This window comes from Papio anubis, chromosome X, assembly GCF_008728515.1.
Source record: "Papio anubis isolate 15944 chromosome X, Panubis1.0, whole genome shotgun sequence".
Taxonomy (NCBI): Eukaryota; Metazoa; Chordata; class Mammalia; order Primates; family Cercopithecidae; genus Papio; species Papio anubis.
Window position 1 is genome coordinate 65148894 of NC_044996.1, and position 20087 is coordinate 65168980.

At 35.3% G+C, this 20087-nt stretch overlaps 1 protein-coding gene across 2 annotated transcripts in view; it reads right to left on the bottom strand.

Annotated features, from left to right (window-relative positions):
• KLHL4 (kelch like family member 4) overlaps nucleotides 1-14283 on the bottom strand; it is a 56170-nt gene extending 41887 nt beyond the window's left edge. The window contains exons 1-5 of one of the 2 annotated variants that reach the window (XM_009197892.4): nucleotides 13063-14283; nucleotides 10925-11092; nucleotides 10397-10533; nucleotides 6654-6850; nucleotides 2375-2587 (exon numbers count right to left, since the gene is read on the bottom strand). In XM_009197892.4, the coding sequence (XP_009196156.2) occupies nucleotides 2375-2587; nucleotides 6654-6850; nucleotides 10397-10533; nucleotides 10925-11092; nucleotides 13063-13169 (822 nt within the window). In that variant the 5' untranslated portion in view covers nucleotides 13170-14283. The remainder of the gene's footprint in view (nucleotides 1-2374; nucleotides 2588-6653; nucleotides 6851-10396; nucleotides 10534-10924; nucleotides 11093-13062) is intronic. The other variant, XM_031660823.1, reaches the window with a different exon arrangement.
• Between the last annotated feature and the right edge of the window lie 5804 nt (nucleotides 14284-20087).

The window sequence follows — 20087 nt, forward strand, 5'->3', positions numbered from 1 at the left end:
TGATCAATTCTTTTTATCTATCATTACCTGGCAGACAGTGACCTTATTTAACACTGATAAAAGTGAGGTAAAGTATTTTTCATGAGATGAGTTGGAGAGAAGTCAAGAGTATATTTCAGAATGTTGTCAAGAGTCATCTTAGATTGGTTCCCTTGGAGTTTTGGGTCCACAGTATCATGGGACATTGAGAGGAATAGTGAGCAGGTTGCTGGAATAGAAGAGGTAATCTTATTACATTAAACTTCTGAATTTTCCTGCTCTCCATGCGTTAATTTCAGTTCTGTTCTCACTCCGCCTGTGATATCTGATGGATCTTTATTTTGACCTGCCTCATGAGAGTCCAGGCATTTGCTTAATGCATATGCTTTAAAAATAGGTCTAAAAACTAGGCTATGTATTTTTCCCTAAAAATACTCTTCAAAGATTCATCACCATCCTTTTTATATGTTTCATTTCTAAAATATTTGTAAGGTCACCTTTTACATTCTTTTGGAAAGCCTATATTTGCATGACATTGCCTATCACTACCATCAACAGGGAAAGTTCACACAGTCCATATTCTAGGTCTAAGGCATACTCAGAGGTGGGCTACCACAGTACTGTTGGTTGTGTATTTGGGCTAGAAATGTCCCTCCATTCCAATAAAATAACAGAAGTTCAAACTAAGAAGTTCACTTTGCTGAAAATGTCTTATAGACTTAAGGCTCTGTAAAGATATAATCCTCTGATTTTACACCAGTGCATCTTAAGTTTTTTATGCCTAAAGTCACAAGAAGAAATTGTTAATACACAGATTCTTCAGCCCGTTTCCCTGAAATTGATTAACTGGGTCTGCAGTGGAACATGAGAAATTGTATTTTTAATAAGTTCACAGACCCAGGAACATTTTGAAAGGCAGTCTTTGAGAATCTCATATATCATAGAACCTTTCTTGAGAATAATACACATAAGTGTAAATGTTCACCCAAACATAAAATTTCCATAGATTCTAAAGATCATCTATGAATCCAAAGATTTAGAACCTTGGATCTAAAATTATATATTTATTTGTTATTTCTGTTTTTGGCTTTACTATTGCCTTGTTCTTTGGATAAATTTGCTATAACCAGAAAGGTAATCAATGTTCTTTCATTGCATATGAATAGATTCTTAAGAGCATGCATATAGTTCTATGGAACTTAATTAACAGCTGGAAATTTTAAAAAATGTGGAAAAATTCACTGGGCACAGTGGCTCACGCCTGTAATCCCAGCACTTTGGAGACTGAGGCAGGCGGATCACAAAGTCAGGAGATCGAGACCATCCTGGCCAACATGGTGAAACCCCATCTTTACTAAAAATACAAAAATTAGCTGGGTGTGGTGGCACGTGCCTGTAATCCCAGCTACTTGGGAGGCTGAGGCAGGAGAATCGCTTGAACTAGGGAGTCGGAGGTTGCAGTGAGCCGAGATAGCACCACTGCACTCCAGCCTGGCAACAAAGCGAGACTCCTTCTCAAAAAAAAAAAAGTGGAAAAATCATCAGCAGATTAACAATCTATTTTTCAATACTAACATTTAATTAGTAACTTTGTTACAAAAGTGGATTCATGTTAATATTTATAACATTATTGATCCACTAAATCTATACAAGGTCTCTGTTTTTAATTTGGATGATATTTGAGGCCTATAGCCACAAAATCAGTATACATTACATGCATATGTGCAATATATCCACACGTATTAGACATTGTATTGATCAATTTGCTACAGAGAAAAAATTGTGGTTATCACCAATGGTGAAATTATGTGGTGAGACTGCATTCCAAAATTCAGTATGAGGTGAGTTAACCCTGGGTCTTACTCAAAGGTGTTTGTTCTTAGAATCATCTTTGCTATAATCCTTCAATTCAACATATATGGTGAGGATGCCTTTATGATTTCGTTATAGTGCATCCAAAGTATAGCATTTTTTGATGGTAGCAGATGATATTAATAGATATTATTCAGGATCTGACTCCTTCCTAGACTCTCCTCTGGAAGGCTATTGTACTATTGTATTATTAACATTTTGCCTAGAAGGTGTGAAAAAAAAAAAAAAAAAAAAGAGTTAGCCTAGCCATTTTCCCAGCTTTTTACAAATATTATGTGGTGAAAATGAAACTAATGAGTATTCTGATGTTTATGGTTTAACCGTAGCTTTTTTTAGCCATGTTTTTTTCTCTTTTATTAATGCCTCTAATTGATGGCTGAATATGTCCTTCTGTGAAACAAATCTTGTACCCTCAAATTACCAGGAATCTTCTGAGAAAATAAAATTAGGCAAATAAGAAACGGATTAGTGCCTACTGGTAGTTCAGAACTATATTTTAAATTACCTAGGTGATTTTCCATACCTGTGGTGGGAGTAATGGCAGTCTGATGTAAGAAAGCAGCATCCCCAGTTCTCCTTGCCTATTCTGCACATCATGCCCCACCCACTGCATTAGAGCATGAAAAATGGTCTCTTCATCAGGCACATTAATGTCATCACTGCACAGAAGTTTTGAAATTTCATTAGCTGGAAGCAGGAGGAATTCTTGGTTTTTTATTACCTCAATGAAGTGTTCCTAGAAAAGAAAGGTCATCTACTAAAACTCTGCACTTTAGAAATTTCTTAATGGAATAAGCATATCAAAGCATTTCATGTTCTTAAACTTCAGAAAATGCAAGAGACACAGATGTATCCACTTATAAAAAATAGGTGCTCCTGCTACCCGTGACATGGATAACAGGGAGCCTTCTGAAGCTGAGAGGCCAAATGCTTCCAGTGGGAATTATTTATAGAACACACAAGGTTAGCTTTAACTGCTTCACAGCCCACACAGGCAGTGTTGGAGTCAAAAGTGGCACTTTTTGCTCCCAGCTGCTGTATGTGACAACAGCAGCTCATGATTTCACAGCTGACTGTCTAGTTGGTCTTCAGCCAAAAATCATAAGAAAAAGGCTGGAACTTTTTAAGGTGGTGGCTATCTTGAAAACGTAGGAGAGTTAACTCTGTCTATGTATGTGAGGCAGAAAGAAACTGAATTCCTTAGAGATAAGAAAAAAAAAATGATGAAAAACTTTCCTTTTATGGAAAAGTATGATCTCCTATTGACCAAGAGAAAAGTACTCTTTTACAATTGGTAACAATCTATGGGTTCAGGACAATCTATAAAGGACTCCTATGAAATTGTTTCTTTAAGAAAGAGGGAAGATGTCTTTTAAATTTATATATTATGCCCGGGTAATTTTTTTGTATTTTTTTTTTTAGTAGAGTGAGACTCTGTCTCAAAAAAAAAAATAAATTTATATATTATATCTCAATTCTTTCTTCTTTCATTGTGTTGTATTTTGTCAAATATACAGTTTCAAACATCTGTGTTTCATTTTTTTTAAATCAAAACACCATCATATTTTTTCTAGTTTATAAATATTACATGTTCTTTGTTTGACAACAGAATGATCATTTTTAATATTTCTCATAGTGAAGATCTCAAGTTTTAAATGAAATGAAATATATTTCTAAAATGAAGATAAACATACCTAACTTGCAATTTATGTTGTACAATAAACAGATATTCCAGGAACAGTGTAAGCTAGTCTCTGAATTATTGGGGTCTCTAAATAAATCGAATCACCACCTCAACTTTACTTTTAGTTTAGTCATTGTGGAAGTGAATCAATCAAATAAGGAAGTTATCCATACAGCAATCATCAACGTTGACATACCCATCAGAAAGCTCTGATTGCTGTAAGTTTCAAACTGACCTATTTAGACAAATAACCCTTTGTGATTAAGACAAACAATTGAAAGACAACTGCTGTTCTTACTGTAGCAGATGTCTCTGGGTGAAGACCCCCCCACTTATACAAATAATGGTGATAGTAGCACAACTATTAATACATTACACTTGTACAGCACTTCACACTCTACTGATTTCTTTCACAAGCATTAAGTCATCACCAGTGTGATCTTGTGAGAAAGTGGAATTAATCTCATAAGAAAGCAGGTCATATGAGTTGTCTGATTCCCTGTGGAGTAAGTGGCAAAGTCTGGATTCAAAAATAAGTCTCTGAAATCATGCTTACTGCATTTTGTTTGATATTGCATCTGCTTTTCATAAGTGATACGATTTTGGTGAAAGAGTTGAGACAAATATAAAACTATAAAAGTTCAGGTTATACAGTACCGATATTTTATATAAACTCTGAAACTCCATTAATACTGTGGACAACTCAATATCTCCTCCTTTCTACCCACTCTCCAATTAAAAACAAAGAGGAAAAAACTAGATTTTCTGATAGAATTTGTTATGACTCCAGAATTGCTTCCTAATAGGACTATTGAAAATTGCTAAGCAATATAGTAGATTAGTCTAAATAAAAAGTAAGTGTAATTTTAAAGTATTCCTATATTACATGGCAGTGTCCAGTACTATATAGAAATAATTAGTTTCACTTAAAGATGAATTTTAAATGGTTTTATTTGGGAATTATTTTGCTCCTCATTTCAAGGTAAACACTTACTCTATGCACCTTCCAAGGCAGACTTCTTTTCTGCCCTGGATTAACTATTCATTTTATAAAAATCTACACTTATATTGTTGCAAAATTTACCAAATGACTATCACATAGTTGCTAAATGCTTCATTGGTGCAGACAACTATCTATATGATTTAAATGGCTAATTTTATGTGTGAACTTGACCGGGTAACGTTGTACCCAGACATTTGGCCAAATAGCATTCTGAGTGTGTCTGTGAGGGTACTTCTGGATGAGGACCATTCACATCAGGGAAGGCAATCTACCTTGTTCAGTCTACCAATGCACATGATTACAATTGAATCCCTAAATTGTTTAATATTATTCTTAGACATTAAAATTATTTGCATTATTAAACTATCAATACAGTACTGCTAAAACATTATTATAGCAAGATCTTTATATATTTTACTGTATTTACAATAGATACTAACATAACTAAAGAAGAGAGATTAAGAGAGACAACAATATTACATTTTTATGCACACCCTGCTTCAACACTCCGTTTTGGTCACATAATAGGAAAAGGAAGACAAGTTCATTTTGACCAACAAAAATAATTCAAGCGTTTTTTTTCAGAATGTATTTTGCTTGCAAGTGTGTAATACGAAACAGGAAACTGCTAATACTTAGTTCAAGAATTTAAATAATTTAATAGGATGTTTTCATGTTTATTTTTTGTGGTAGAATAAAACTTTGACCTTCCTAATTCCTGTTTCTTTAGATTATATGGCATCTGTATTTAGGACACAGGAACATAAATGGTGTAATTAAATGATATATTTTAAAATGTCAATCCATTATAATATGATTCTCCATATAATGGTATTGCTTGAGGATTATGTTTCAAACTTCAAATTTTGAGCAATGGACCTAGGGTGGGAAGTAGGAGGAAGAAAGATTTGATAAGAAGTTTTTAAACAATTGAAATTTTAGAAATTAAAAAATTACCTTCTGTATAAAACTCCAGAAAAATACTCTTTATATGCATCTCTATTCTAAAAAATGCTACATTTATGATTTCAACATGTGACGTTCTATTGTTCACTTGTATACAATTGCTTTTTGTTTTTTAATATTAAATAACTGAAGCAATTTCATTTGTTTGAAATATTTTGATTGGGTTTCACAAAATGATCCATCTCGTGTCCTTCCCTTCTTCAGAGGTTAAAAAAGTTTATTTTTACTCTGCATCAGGGAAGTATTAGCATCTATTGTAAGGCTTTATTGAATATCCTCTGTCCATTTAATATGCTCTATCTTATCACATGCAACATTTAAATAATTACCACCTATGAACATTTGCCTTTGATTTAAATGTTAATAGAATTGAAAGGGATTTTAAGTTAGTTGCATTAATGAATTGAACTGTAAGTTATTTTTAACCAAAGTAAAATTTGTTACTAAGACATAAAGAAGTTCATTCGATAAAATTATCCGGGTTGGGCGCGGTGGCTCAAGCCTGTAATCCCAGCACGTTGAGAGGCCGAGGCGGGCAGATCACAAGGTCAGGAGTTCAAGACCAGCCTGGCCAATATGTGAAGCTTCATCTCTACTCAAAATACAAAAATAAGCCGGGCATGGTGGCGGGCACCTGTAGTCCCAGCTACTCGGGAGGCTGAGGCAGGAGACTCACTTAAACCCAGGAGGCGGAGGTTGCAGAGAGCTGAGATTGTGCCACTAATTTTGGTAGTTTTTAGGCTCTGAGAATTATTGACCCATTAATATTAGCATTTTTCCTTATTGAAAGACACTTCACTTTCTTTATAAATCATAATTTGTGCAATTTTACAAACTAAAGCTCTAATTGTGCAAAAACATCAGGGAATTAACATTATCTTAATTCTATAGATTCTACTTGAAATATACAGTTGTACAATTTATTTTGTGGCAGTATTTTTATTTTCTCAAGTTTGGGGATTTAATGAAACATCTGTAATTCAAAAAAGGAAAAGCTTGCTTGAGTGCAGCTCAACCAGATAGATGTTTTTGTTGAATATATAATATGTGAAAGTCATCTACAAGTTATATAAGTTTATATTGCTTTTTAATTTTATTACAACATTAACATATTTTTATTACAAGTTAAGTTGAAGCAATTGATTTTACCATAGTGTATTTGTGTGCCACATTCAGAAGTTCTGTACAGCCTTGAGCGTCTCCAAAGGATCGAATCCCTAAGCAGTTTGAAGGATGGAGCTGCTTTATGAGAAAATTGGAGCAAACATCAATGACCTGAGTCAGCTGCAGAAGACAAGCTGCAGCCAACAAACTTTCAATGGTATCTTCTTTCAATTGCAGGACTCCTAGATGGTTTGAAAAAGCAAAGAATGATTATAAGTTCCATAAAGTAAAAGATATGTCAGCTAGTTAAATTTCTTTTTATTTTCCTCTCTAGCAGAGCTGTGCTTTTCAACAGATCTGGAGCACATTTTGAGGCTAATATACACAAGACAGTCTGTCCGTAAGCACTAGTAAGATGGCTGAAATGAACCAGATTAGGTTATCAAAAATGACTATAGCAAAAAAACAGTGAATAACATTATTGTAAAGAAGAGCAACTTGTTATTTCTTTATCATCTTAAGCCTGCATTTAAATCTTATATCGATCATTGCACATTGCATATGTACATGAGACTATTACGTTGTACCTTAAACACATGCAATTTTAATTTTTAAATCATTCCTGCATAAAGTTGAAAAAACTGTTTCATTGCGATTCAAAGAACATTATGTCATATTGTATAAGAATCATACAACTGGCCATGCAAGTAACTGTCATTTGTGAGGAGGTAAACATCTTGGTAAATAAGAAACACATTAAGCTTAATTGTTCATTTATTTTGTAAGAAACGCATTAAGCTTAATTGTTCATTTATTTTGTAAGAAGAACACTGAGCTTTTATGTCTATTTTTTTGTATCTACATTAGCTGGTAAAGATGTGTTTGCCCAAAATATTATCTCTGGAATTGACTCCTGGCACTGTCTCAAGAGGAAGCATATGTTGCCAAGAGTCTACAAATTAAGAATTACTTATTTGCTTTGTTATGAAAAAAATCTGACTCTTTTTGAAAATATCTGTAATGAATTTTTAAAAACAGAATCAGAAGCAATTTAAGTTAGTCCTTTCATATTTATATGTCTGTATTATTTTTGGAATAAGTGTTGTTGATTAGTTATTGCAAAAATTATGTTATTTTTATGAGTCATTCCTGCTTTTTATTGTTTTAGCCATGTTATAATGTTTCAAATGGCTGATATCAATTACAAACTATTCCTCTAAAGTTTTTCCTTCCAAAATACCTTAATATGGGGCCCATATCGTTGCATAACCATGAAGAAAAGAGTAATACATATTGCGAGGTCCTCTATACATAGTTCAACCTGTAAAATATATTTTAAAGGGGTCCAGCCCATCAGCAGACTTTCTCGTGTTGTTCTTGTTCTGATTTTGAAGAGAGCACCCTGCCCATATCTCATGAGACCTAGAGAAGTATGAACTATTCTCCAATTCAGATATAAATATTCATCTGCTATAGACATTTACATTTGGTCTGTTTATTAGAAAGAATATTCATTCGGAGGAATAGTTATAAATGTCTCGGGCACAGTAGGAAAGCATTGTGTATTACAGTGTACAGTATTCAGTTACAAGCATGCTTAAGAAAGGCTGTTTGGAGCTGGTTCAAGTTTCACTTCATTAAAGAGTAAAAGGATAGTCAAGCCAGCTGGCTGAATTATTTTATCCTACGAATGCTCATTGGGAACAAAAAAGATGTTTTCTAAGGATTAAAATGTATCAGGTAGAAGAAATAAGGTTCTTTCTATTTCACTCCCAATTTTAAAAAGTTTGTTGAAATTTTAGAGCATAATGGAAATTTAGGAAATATTTTGTATAAAGGCTTGTCAGGAGAAAGGTGAAAGTTGAAGGAAGGAATGAAGTACTGTGAAATTTCAAAGTAGTTTTGTTAGAACAGTGGTCTTCAAATAGCATGCATACCACTAGAGCTATATAAAACCTATCTGAGACACAGATCAATTTGATGTAAAGAAATTTCAGTACCTCAAATTCCATTACATACCCCTCCTAGAAAATGGTCTGCTCCCAAAACAGTTGTTACCACACAGGTTTTACTTTCCCAGTGTCCTTTCCGTAATTTTCTTTTTTCTCGCCTCATAAAAGGAAGTCACATTCCTCATCTATCCCAAAGTATACTATGCTACATTATGGGGCTGTGGCACAGGAACAACTTTGAAATAAAAGCTTATTCATACATATTGTTATTAGGATCTAAATCATATCATATTCATCATATTCATACTTCAAAAATGTACAATCTGGTGTTTTTTAGTATATTCAAAAAAGTTTGCAACCTGTATCACTATCTAATTACAGAATATTTTCTTTTTTTTTTTTTTTTGAGACGGAGTCTCGCTGTCTCGCCCAGGCTGGAGTTGCAGTGGCCGGATCTCAGCTCACTGCAAGCTCCGCCTCCCGGGTTTACGCCATTCTCCTGCCTCAGCCTCCCGAGTAGCTGGGACTACAGGCGCCCCAAAAGGAACCTCACACCTATTGACATTCATTCCCAGTTCCCTCCATATTCCTACAACCAATAATCTACCTTCTGCCTCTACACATTTTTCTTTTTTGTACATTTAATGTAAATGGTATATTAAAATAAGCGATCTTTTGTGACAAGTTTCTTTTATCTGGCATAATATTTTCAAAGTTCATCCATGTTGTAGTATCTATTACTACTTCATTCCTTTTCTATTGTCGATTAGTATTCCATTGTGTTCATATACCGTATTTGATTTACCCATTCCTCAGTTTGTAAACATTTGGGTTGTTTCTACTCTTTACTTATGAATAATGTTTATATGAACATTTGTGTACACAATGTCGTGTGGACATGTTTTTAACTCTTGAGTATATAACTACGAATGGAATTGCTGAGTTATCAGGTAACTATTTTGTTTAACTTTTGAGGGACTGTCATACAGATATACTTTTAAATGAATTGTTGTTTCAAATTCTTATAGGATTGAGATTTGTTAGATACATTTAAAATGCAAACTTAATAGTGCTTTATAAAAAGATTAATATTTACAATATTTGGGGGATTATATACTTTACAAACATTTAAAATTACAAGGTATTGTAGTCATTAATGGAAAAATGTAAGGAGAGCACATCGTTTTTCAAAATTATTTTACCGGCAGTGCAAGCGAAAATGTTTGAAAATGACTCTGTTGGAGAAAACTAGGAGGTAAGCTTTTAGTCTTAAGAAGAGCCTAAGTATACATAACCAAATAAAAGTATTTTAATACTAAGAGACCCTGAAGATGAAATAATCATTCTGGAATAAAAGTCAAACTACTTTTTAGTCCCCAAACTCATTGTTACCTTTATTTACAGTTTGAATAGATATGAAAATTACTCTGAATGAATAGAATGACTAAATGTCTACTGTAGGATTGGAAGATCCCACTCTCACTCTTCTTTTTACAAACAAGAATGTGCCCACACCATTCCAGAGTTGTTCCTGTATGTTTGTTAAATAGTTGTCTGCTCTCATGTATAAGGTATTTTCTACATATTATATACCTCTTGATCTTTTATATTACTGAGTTTATGTCCTGACTATGCCTTTTTATTACTTTAGGAAATTTATTTACCTGTCCTATTCTTTAGTTTCCTCACCTTTGTAGTAGTAGTGGCAGTATTACTACTACTGAGGAAACTGAAGAATAGTAGTAGTAGTAGCAATAATAACTACTACTACTACTAGTAGTAATGTGTGTTATATCATGTAGGGTCATTATGAGTTAGTGTGTATTAAGCACTTACCTGTGTAAGCATACTGCACCAAGGAATTCAGTGCATTTGGATCTACTCCTTCCATCCTGACCTCTTCTTGTTTGGCTTCAAGCACATCATTAGTAAACATCGCAGCAAAATAGTCAGACACTGCGCTGAGAACCAACCTGGAAATAGGAAATATTTGTAGGAATTTAAATGAGTCAATAATTTCACTGAAAAGCATGAAATGGATTCAGCAAGTTTGTAACACTAGTGAGGCTGTTTTCTCCATAAAGTCTTTTACAATTCAGTTAAGCGTAGTGAAGTCAGAAAGGTCAAACACGTAAATTGATGTTTTTTAGAGGGTGTGTTTGTGTTATACTTTCCATCATCAGTCTTTTCAGAGTTTGGCTCTTCTAAAGAATACACAGAGAAACGGATCATATAGGCTGGCACTTTTTCAATATAGGAAAATAAGTATTTTTACAAATATTCCAATTTACAATCCATGTACTTATTATCTCTTATTTATAATTGCCCTACTCAAAACCATTCTGTATACATAAAAATACTTACCTATGGGCTGGGATGCGGAGGTGTCCTGCAATTAGTAGCACATCACATAATTGTTTCTCTTTCAAGTAGTTCTCCATTTTACGAAGAGTTTGCTCTGCGTGGTTTATAACGTGGAACTGCTCTTCAGATCCGGTGGCGTTCATTTCTTCAGAGTGCTGTGTATCTAATCTGAAAAGGAAGTAAGGATGAGAATATGGTTCATCATATAAGTTTGTAAAAAATTTAATTTTTCTCTAATCAGAGTACAAACATGTAATGGAAATTTAGGCATACCAACTTCTAAAGGAAATATGTTGGATTAAAGTAAAATCAAAATTTGTTTTCCAATCTTAGATATTTTACTATAATTACTACCTAACCTTTCATTAAAGTGAAGTGTGCTGGTTAGTGTTTATATCTGAAATGTAACCAGAACTATGTACAATTCACCAACAGGGCTAGTGATAGTTGTTATATTCACAAACATAAAACCTACATTCTTTGATTTATGTGAGTATTATAATTATGTCAATAGGCAGGAAGCCCTTAGACTTGAGTCAAAATACTTTTAAAAAATTTGATTCTGTCCTGTCCTGAAGCTTCTCCCTGGAGTACTCATTACACATCAGAAATATTCCTCAAAGAATTTCAAGCCTAAGAGTTTCATAGCATTCTTCACAATGTCACTTCCACCTTTTATTTCTTACTATTTAGTCCAACGTGATGGCTATTGAATTTACAATAATAAAAGCGGGCTACCTGTATTTTCAACATTACACAATGGTGGAATTTAAATCTCAACACAAGTACATACAGGCTTACAATCAGTAGGAGATGACCAATTGATTGGTTGGATGGATGTGCTTAAATATGTTGCTTATTACGTTTCTTGCATCCAGGCATCATTTTCTAACCACCAGTTAGGATTGGTTTTAGATCTCTTCACTCCCAATTCAGTCTATATTTCTTTTAAGACAGTTGGTCCAAGGTGATATTACTTTCTCTGTCTAATTCAAATACATTATCACTCTTTAAATCTTCAGTCATAATATTGTACTGATAAGAAGGGATCATGGTATGAAAAGCTCAAAAATTGCCTGCTACCTCCCTTCAGATGCACTCTTGTTTATTTGTTCTGGAAAGGAACAATTTCTTGGCACCGTAGACTGAAAAGCATTCAGGTTGCACTTAACTCACATTATCCTAATCTTTTCTCTTTTCTAGTAATGATTCAGTTCACATTAATTGAGTCACACATTCAATGTCGAATTAGCTTAGCTATCCTCATGTAACTGCACCATACATTAGAGTGGAACATATTCTGAATATATGTTTGAGAAGTTTTGGCTAGGAAAAAAATTTTACTCTAAATTTTCTTCCTCTTAATTTGGTTAAGGACAAAAAAGTATCTTCAATTACCAGCTAATTTAGGATGTTTTTATAGTAAATATATTAGATATTTAAATATGTTTTATAATTAAATTACATATTTTTAAAATCTGAAAATTCTACAAATATGAGCCATACATAATTTAATTAAGTTTTAAAAAGACAGAGGGAACTTTATCTTCTGTCACTTTAAGAAATAAGAAATTAGGGCCGGGCGCGGTGGCTCAAGCCTGTAATCCCAGCACTTTGGGAGGCCGAGACGGGCGGATCACGAGGTCAGGAGATCGAGACCATCCTGGCCGACACGGTGAAACCCCGTCTCTACTAAAAAATACAGAAAACTAGCCGGGCGAGGTGGCGGGCGCCTGTAGTCCCAGCTACTCGGGAGGCTGAGGCAGGAGAATGGCGTGAACCCGGGAGGCGGAGCTTGCAGTGAGCTGAGATCCGGCCACTGCACTCCAGCCTGGGCGGCAGAGCGAGACTCCGTCTCAAAAAAAAAAAAAAAAAAAAAAAAAAAAAAAAAAAAAAAGAAAGAAATAAGAAATTAGTACCCAAAGAGATATGAACAGATCCAAATATGGCAAAACGCAACAAACATATTAATCTAAATATACAAAATTATAGCTAAAAGAGTAATCTTGGGCATTATCAAAGCAGAGTATAATAAAACAAACAAGAAAACGGCCACCACCGTTACCAACAAACTAATCTATTGATAACTTATCTGATCTTAATAAATTCCCAGAGCTCATAAATTACAGTTCTCTTGCCTCCATTGTAGACACTGTAATGCCAGATCAGATGTTATAATGGAAATCACTTCATTAGAGAATGTTAATCCCTTGTCTTTGTTTTGTGGTGACATGGGAGGCAGCATGGTGGAATGAAAAGAACCTATTATATGAAGTCATAATGCCTGGATTGAGTTCCAGCCTCTGCTACTTACCGGATGAGTGATCTTTGGAAAGTCACCTTATCTTTTCTAAGCATTAATTTTCTCCCACAAAATGGGGATGAATATAATATTAATACTAAAAACAATAATGCTTGTACCACAGTGATATCAGAGGAAAAAATGAAAACATGGGCATGAAAATTCTATGTAGAAATATTAGGTCTTACGTTGTTAGTTTTAACTACCAAGATGTAGTTATTTTAGTAATATATTTTTAGAAATTGTCTTGAACTGTTATTTCTTTAATATACTTCCATTTTAGAGCAATTATAGAATTACAGAAAAGAGTCTATCATTTATATCAGCATCAACTAATAGATATTTCTTTTATAGTTTGGTTTATAATCTGTAATACTACCTTACTCGTTTTGCTGTTTACACTGAGATATGTTTCTTCTATTTCCAGATTTTTGAAGGTTTTTTTTTTTAATGAAGGGCTATTGAATTTTACCAGATAATTGTTCAGCATCAATTGAAGTGATCACGTGGTTTTTGTTTTTCATTCTGTTAATATGATGTATCACATTAACTGATATGCATATGTTCAACCATACTTGCATCATTGAGATAAACCCTACTTGGTCATTATGAATAATCTTTTTAGTATGTTGTTGAATTGGTTGGCTAGGATTTTGTTGAGGATTTTTGTGTCAATATTCATTAGCAATATAGGCATGCAATTTTCTTTTTTTTGATGTGTCTTTGCCTGGTTTTGGTATCAGGATAATACTGGACTCATAGAATGAGGTTGGAAGCATTCTCCCCTCTATTATTTAGAATCATTTGAGTAGGATCAGTGTTAGCTCTTTTTAAAATTTTTGAAAGAATTCAAGAGTGAAACCATCAGGTCTCAGGCTTTTACTTGCTGGGAGAATTTTTATTACAGCTTCAATCTCTTTATTATTGTTGGACTATACACATTTTGGATTTCTTCATCATTCAATCTCGATAGGTTGTATATGTCTAGGAATTTATTTCTTCTAAATTTTCCAACTTATTGGTATGTAGTTGCTCTCATCTTTATTATTTCTTTTCTACTAATTTTTGGTTTGGTTTGCTCTTATTTTTTCAGCTTTTTAAGATGCAACATTTGGTTGTTTATTTGAGGTTTTTTTTTTTTTTCTTTTTGATGCAGGTACTTACAACTATAAACTTCTCTTAGTACTGCTTTTGCTGTATCTCATCAGTTTGGGTATATTGTGTTTCCATTCTCATTTGTTTCAAGAAATTTTTTGATTTCCTTCTTAATTACTTCATTTAACCGTTTATCATTCTGGAGAATATTGTTGAAATTCCATGTGTTTGTATAGTTTTCAAAGCTCTTCTTTTTATTGATTTCTAGTTTTACTTCATTGTGGTCAGAGAAGATGCTTGATGCTATATCAATTTTTTAATGTTTTTATCTTTTCTTTTTTTTTTTTTGTAATTTTACTTTAAGTTCCAGGATATATGTGCAGAACATGCAGGTTTGTTACATAGGCATACATGTGCCATGGTGGTTTGCTGCAACAATCAACCTGTCAGCTAGGTTGTAAGCCCCACATGCATTAGCTGTTCTGATGGTCTCCCTCCCCTCACCCCTGCCCCCAAACAGGGTCCAGTGTGTGTAGTTTAAAGGCTTGTTTTGTGATGTAACATACTGTCTACGCTTGACAATGTTTTATGTTCTAAAGAGATAAGTATTATCCAGCTCTGAGTTGTTTTATTAATATCTATTAAACTTGTCTATAATGCAGATTAATTCTGATGTTTCTTTGTTGATTTTCTATCAGGAAGATATTTTCAATGCTGAAAGTGGGGTGCTGAAGTCTACAGCTAATATTGTATTGTTGTCTATCTCTTTAGCTCTTATAATATTTGCTTTCTAAATCTGGGTGGTCCACTGTTGGGTGCATATATATTTAAAGTTGTTATATCCTCTTGCTGAATTGACCTCTGTTTCATTATGTAGTGACATTCTTTGTCTCTTCTCATAGTTTTTGTCTTGAAATCTATTTTATCTGATATAAGTGCAGAAACTCCTATTCTTTTTTGGTTTCTATTGACATAGAATATATTTTTAATCCCTTTATTTTCAGTCTATGTGTGTCTTTATAGGTGAAATGTGTTTCTTGTAGGCAACAGATCATTGGGTCTTGTTATTTTATCCAGTCAGATACTCTGTGTCTTTCCATCAGAGGGTTTAGTCTATTTACATTCAGTGTTACTGCTGATAAGTTAGAACTTATTCGTGCCACTTTGCTATTTATTTTCTGGTAGTATTGCGGACTTCTCTTCCTTCTTTCCTTCCTTACTGTCTTCCTGTTTCTGAAAGTGATTTTTTCCTGGTGGTATGATTTCATTTCTTTCTTTCTATTTATTTATTTATTTATTTTATTTATTTTTGTTGTTGTTGGTTTTTTTGAGACGGAATCTCACTCTGTCGCCCAGGCTGGAGTGCAGTGGCACGATCTCGGCTCACTGCAAGCTCCGCCCCCCGGGTTCACGCCATTCTCCTGCCTCAGCCTCCTCTGTAGCTGGGACTACAGGTGCCCGCCACCACACCCGGCTAATTTTTTTTTTTTTTTTTTTTTTTTTGTATTTTTAGTAGAGACAGGGTTTCACCGTGTTAGCCAAGATGGTCTTGATCTCCTGACCTCGTGATCCACCTGTCTTGGCCTCCCAAAGTGCTGTGATTACAGGCGTGAGCCACCATGCCCGGCTCTTTCTTTTTATTTGTTTGGGTTTCTGTTATAAATTTTTTGTTTTGAGATTGCCTTGAGGCTTTCAAATAATATATTATAGTCCATTAAGTAAATAAGGACTTAACACTGTTTCTATAAACAAACAAATAAGCAAGAAGTAAACTAATAAAGCCTCCATAACTTAATTTTATCTCTCTGCATATTAACTTTTTTGTTTCTTTTTGTATCTTATTGTACTGTCTACGTCTTACAAGTTGTAATTATTATTTTGGCTCATTATTTTTTAGTCTTTCTGTTTAAGAGTAGTTTTCACACCACAATTACAGTGTTATAATATTCTGTGTTTTTCTGTATACTTACTATTAACAGTGAGTTTTGTACCCTCAAATGATGTCTTACTGCTCATTATTATCTTTTCTTGATGATTGAAAAACTCCCTTTAGCATTTCTTGTAGGATGCATCTAGTGTTGATGAAATCCCTACTCTTTTGTTTGTCTTGGAAACTCTTTATTTCTTCTTCACGTTGGAAAGATATTTTCACTGGATATACTGTTCTAGTATAAACGTTTTTTCCTTCAGCATTTTATATATGTCATGCCACTTTCTCTGTGCCTATAAGTTTTCCACTGAATAGTATATTGCCAGACATATTGGAGCTCCATTACACATTGTTTCTTTTCTGTTTCCTTCACCTTTGATAGTTCGATTACTAGATGCGTTGAGGTAGTCTTCTTTGGATTAAATTTTCTTAGTGTTACATAAACATATAAACTATTTGTACTCGAATTTTGATATCTTCCTCTAAGTTTTAGAAGTTTTTGTCATTACCTCTTTGAATAGCTTTTCTACCAAATCTCTCTCTCTCTACCTCCTTTTAAGGCCAATAACTCTTAAATTTGCCATTTTGAGACTATTTTCTAGATCTTGTAGGTGTGCTTTTTTTTTTTTTCTCCTCAGATGGAGTTTCCCTCTTGTTGCCCAGGTTGGAGTGCAATGGTGCAATCTCAGCTCACCGCAACCTCTGCCTCCCAGATTCAAGCAATTCTCTTACCTCAGCCTCCCTAGTAGCTGGGATTACAGGCATATCCCACCACGTCCGGCTAATTTTGTATTTTTAGTAGAGACGGGGTTTCTCCATGTTGGTCAGGCTGGTCTCGAACTCCCGACCTCAGGTGATCTGCCTGCCTTGGCCTCCCAAAGTGCTAGGATTAGAGGCGTGAGCCACCGTGCCTGGCTTCTGAAGCATTCTTAACTATGACACTTGCATTTTTCAACCCCATAATTTCCACTTGATTCTTTTAAATTATTTCACTCTCTTTGTAAATTTGTCTTAAGGATTTATTAATTGCTTATCTGTTATCTTAAATTTCTTTGTGTTTCCTCAACACAGTTATTTTGAATTCTCTGTCTAAAAGTTCACATATCTGTTTCTCCAGCACTGACAGTTCACATATCTCTGAGTCTCCAGCATTTGTCCCTGGAAACTTATTTTGCTTGTTTGGTGCTCTTCATGCTTTTCTAGATGGTCTTGAAGCTTATGGATGTTAATTGGTATTTGGGCATTGATAATTTAGGTATTTTATTGTAGTCTTCACAATCTGGACTTATTTGTACCCATCCTTCTTTGGGAAGTTTTCCAGGTATTTAGAGAGACTTGGGTGTTGTGGTCTAAGCTGTATCTGCATTAGGGGGCACCACAAGCTGAGTAATGCTGTGGTTCTTGCAGACTCATAGAGGTAGTACTTTCACGGTCTTTGATAAGATCCAGAGGATTTCTCTGTATTACTAGGCAGGGACTCGGACTCTTGTTCTCTTCCCTTAATTTCTGCCAAGTAAATGGTGCCTCTATGTTCTGAGGCACCTGAAATTAGTGGAGGGGTAACACAAACAGTCCTGTGGCAATGATTATGGGATTCCACTGGGTCAGACCTGAAGCCAGCAGAGCACTGGATCTCGCCCATGTTTCACTGTAACAACTACCTGGCTACTGCCTATGTTTACTCAAAGCCCTAGAGCTCTACAGGGTTTAATCAGCAGGTGGTTAAACCAGCCAGGCTTATGTTCTTCTCTTCAGAGTGGTGAGTTTTCCCAGGTATCAGCGAGTCCAGAAATGCTGTTTAGGAGCCAAAGACTGGAGTCAAAAACCCTATACATCTACCTGATGATCTGTTGTGCTGTGGCTGAGCTGGCATTGAAACCATAAGATACAGTCTTTCCCACTCTTCCCTCCCCTCTCCACAGTCAGTTGAGCCTCACCCCATGGCCACCAACACCAAAGGCCCAGAGGGAGTACTACCAAGTTACTGCCAATGTTCACTTAATGCTCACATGCTCTTCAGTCAGCTTTTGGTATATTCTGCCTATCCTGGGACTCACCCTTCAAGGCAATGGGCTCCTTTCTGTACCATGGCAGGTCCAGAAATGCCCAAGAGCCAAGCCCTGGAATCTAGGACTCCAGTAGCCCGCTTGAGGCTCTACCCTCCTGTAGCTGAACTGGTACATATGGTACAATACAAAGGGCTCTCTCCGTTTCCCTCCATTTTTCTTAAGCCAAAGGAGTCTCTCCTCATAGCCACCACAGGTGAGAATGTGTTGAGTTTCACCTGAAGCCACCAAGTCGCAGTGTCTCGGTCAAGGCCCATGCCATATTACCTGGATATTGCTTCTGGTTATTCGGGGGGTCAAGGGCTGTTTAGTCAGCAGGTGATGGATTTTACCAGGACTAGGTTCTTTCCTTCAAGGCAGTAGGTTCCCTTCTGGCACAGGGAGCGTCAACAAATGTCATCCAGAAGCTAGTGTCTAAAAAGGTTGCCTTTATGACTCTGACTGGTGCCCTACACTACAGTGGCTGAGCTGGTATCAAGGATGCAAGTCAAAGTCTTCTTTACTCATCCTTTCCCCTCCTTAAGTGGAAGATAGGGAAACCTTTTAGAGCTGTGAGGTGTGTAGCCTGGGTTTGTGGGAGGAGTGGCACAAACACTCCCTTACCTGCCTAAGTTGGTGTCTTAGTAAGTCTCATGCCTCCCAAGCCCACTAGCTCTGAGCCCAGGTCAGCACTAGGACTCACCTAGGAGTTGCAGTCCCTGTGGCCTAGAATGGTGTTCAAGTTTATTTAGAGTCCAACTGCACTTTGGCCTGTGCTGGCAAGGCTTGCTGGAATTAAAGTTCCAACTGCTTGGATGGGCAATTCCCCTCTGGCTAGGTCAAGTCCAAATGCTTCCTTCATGAGCAGGCGCCAGTTGAATTCAGCCTGGTTTTGCTTTCTGCTGTTACAGGGCACTGATGAGTTCAATGCAGTGTCTCACACAATTGTGCTCTCCCTCTCCCAAGCATACAGATTCTACCTCCATACCACATGGATGTTGATGATTCAAGATTGTCTTTCCTACCATTTCCCGTGCCACATTCAGTGATATGAAGTTAAAACGAGGTACTTTGAGTGCTCAACTGATTGTTGCTTCTTGTGAAAGTATTTTTGTTCTTGTTGTAGATAGTTGTTAAATTTAGTGTTCCTGTGGGAGAGATTATCAGGGGTGTTGCCTTCTATTTGGCCATCTTGCTCTGCCTCTCTTCAGAAGTGATACTGATTTTGGAATGTTGATTTTGTATCCTGAAAGCTTACTAAATTCATTCATCCAGTCTATTAGTCTCTTGAAGTAACCTTTAGCATTTCCTATGTAGAAAAATCACGTCATCAGCAAGCAGAGACAATTTGACACCCGTTTTGCCAGTACATCTACCTGATGATCTATTGTTTTTTGGTTTTTTTTTTTTTTTTGGAGGCCTTTTGTTTCTTTCTCTTACCTGTTTGCTCTGGTTACAGCTTCCAGTACTATGTCAAGTAGGAGTGGTGAGATTGTACATCCTTGTTTTGTTCCAGCTCTTAAAAGTAATGATTTTAACTTTTCCCCCCTTCAATTTGATGTTGGTTGTGGGTTTGTCATGTATGAGGCTTATTATTTTGATGTATATTCCATCGATGCCTAGTTCATGAAGGGTTTTTTAACTGTGAAGAGATGTTAAATTTTATCAAATGCTTTTTATGTATCAATTGTGCTAATCATATGTTTTTGGTTTTAAATTCTATTTATGTGGTAAATTACATTTATTGATTTATATAGGCTGAATCATCCTTGCATTCCTATAATAAAATCC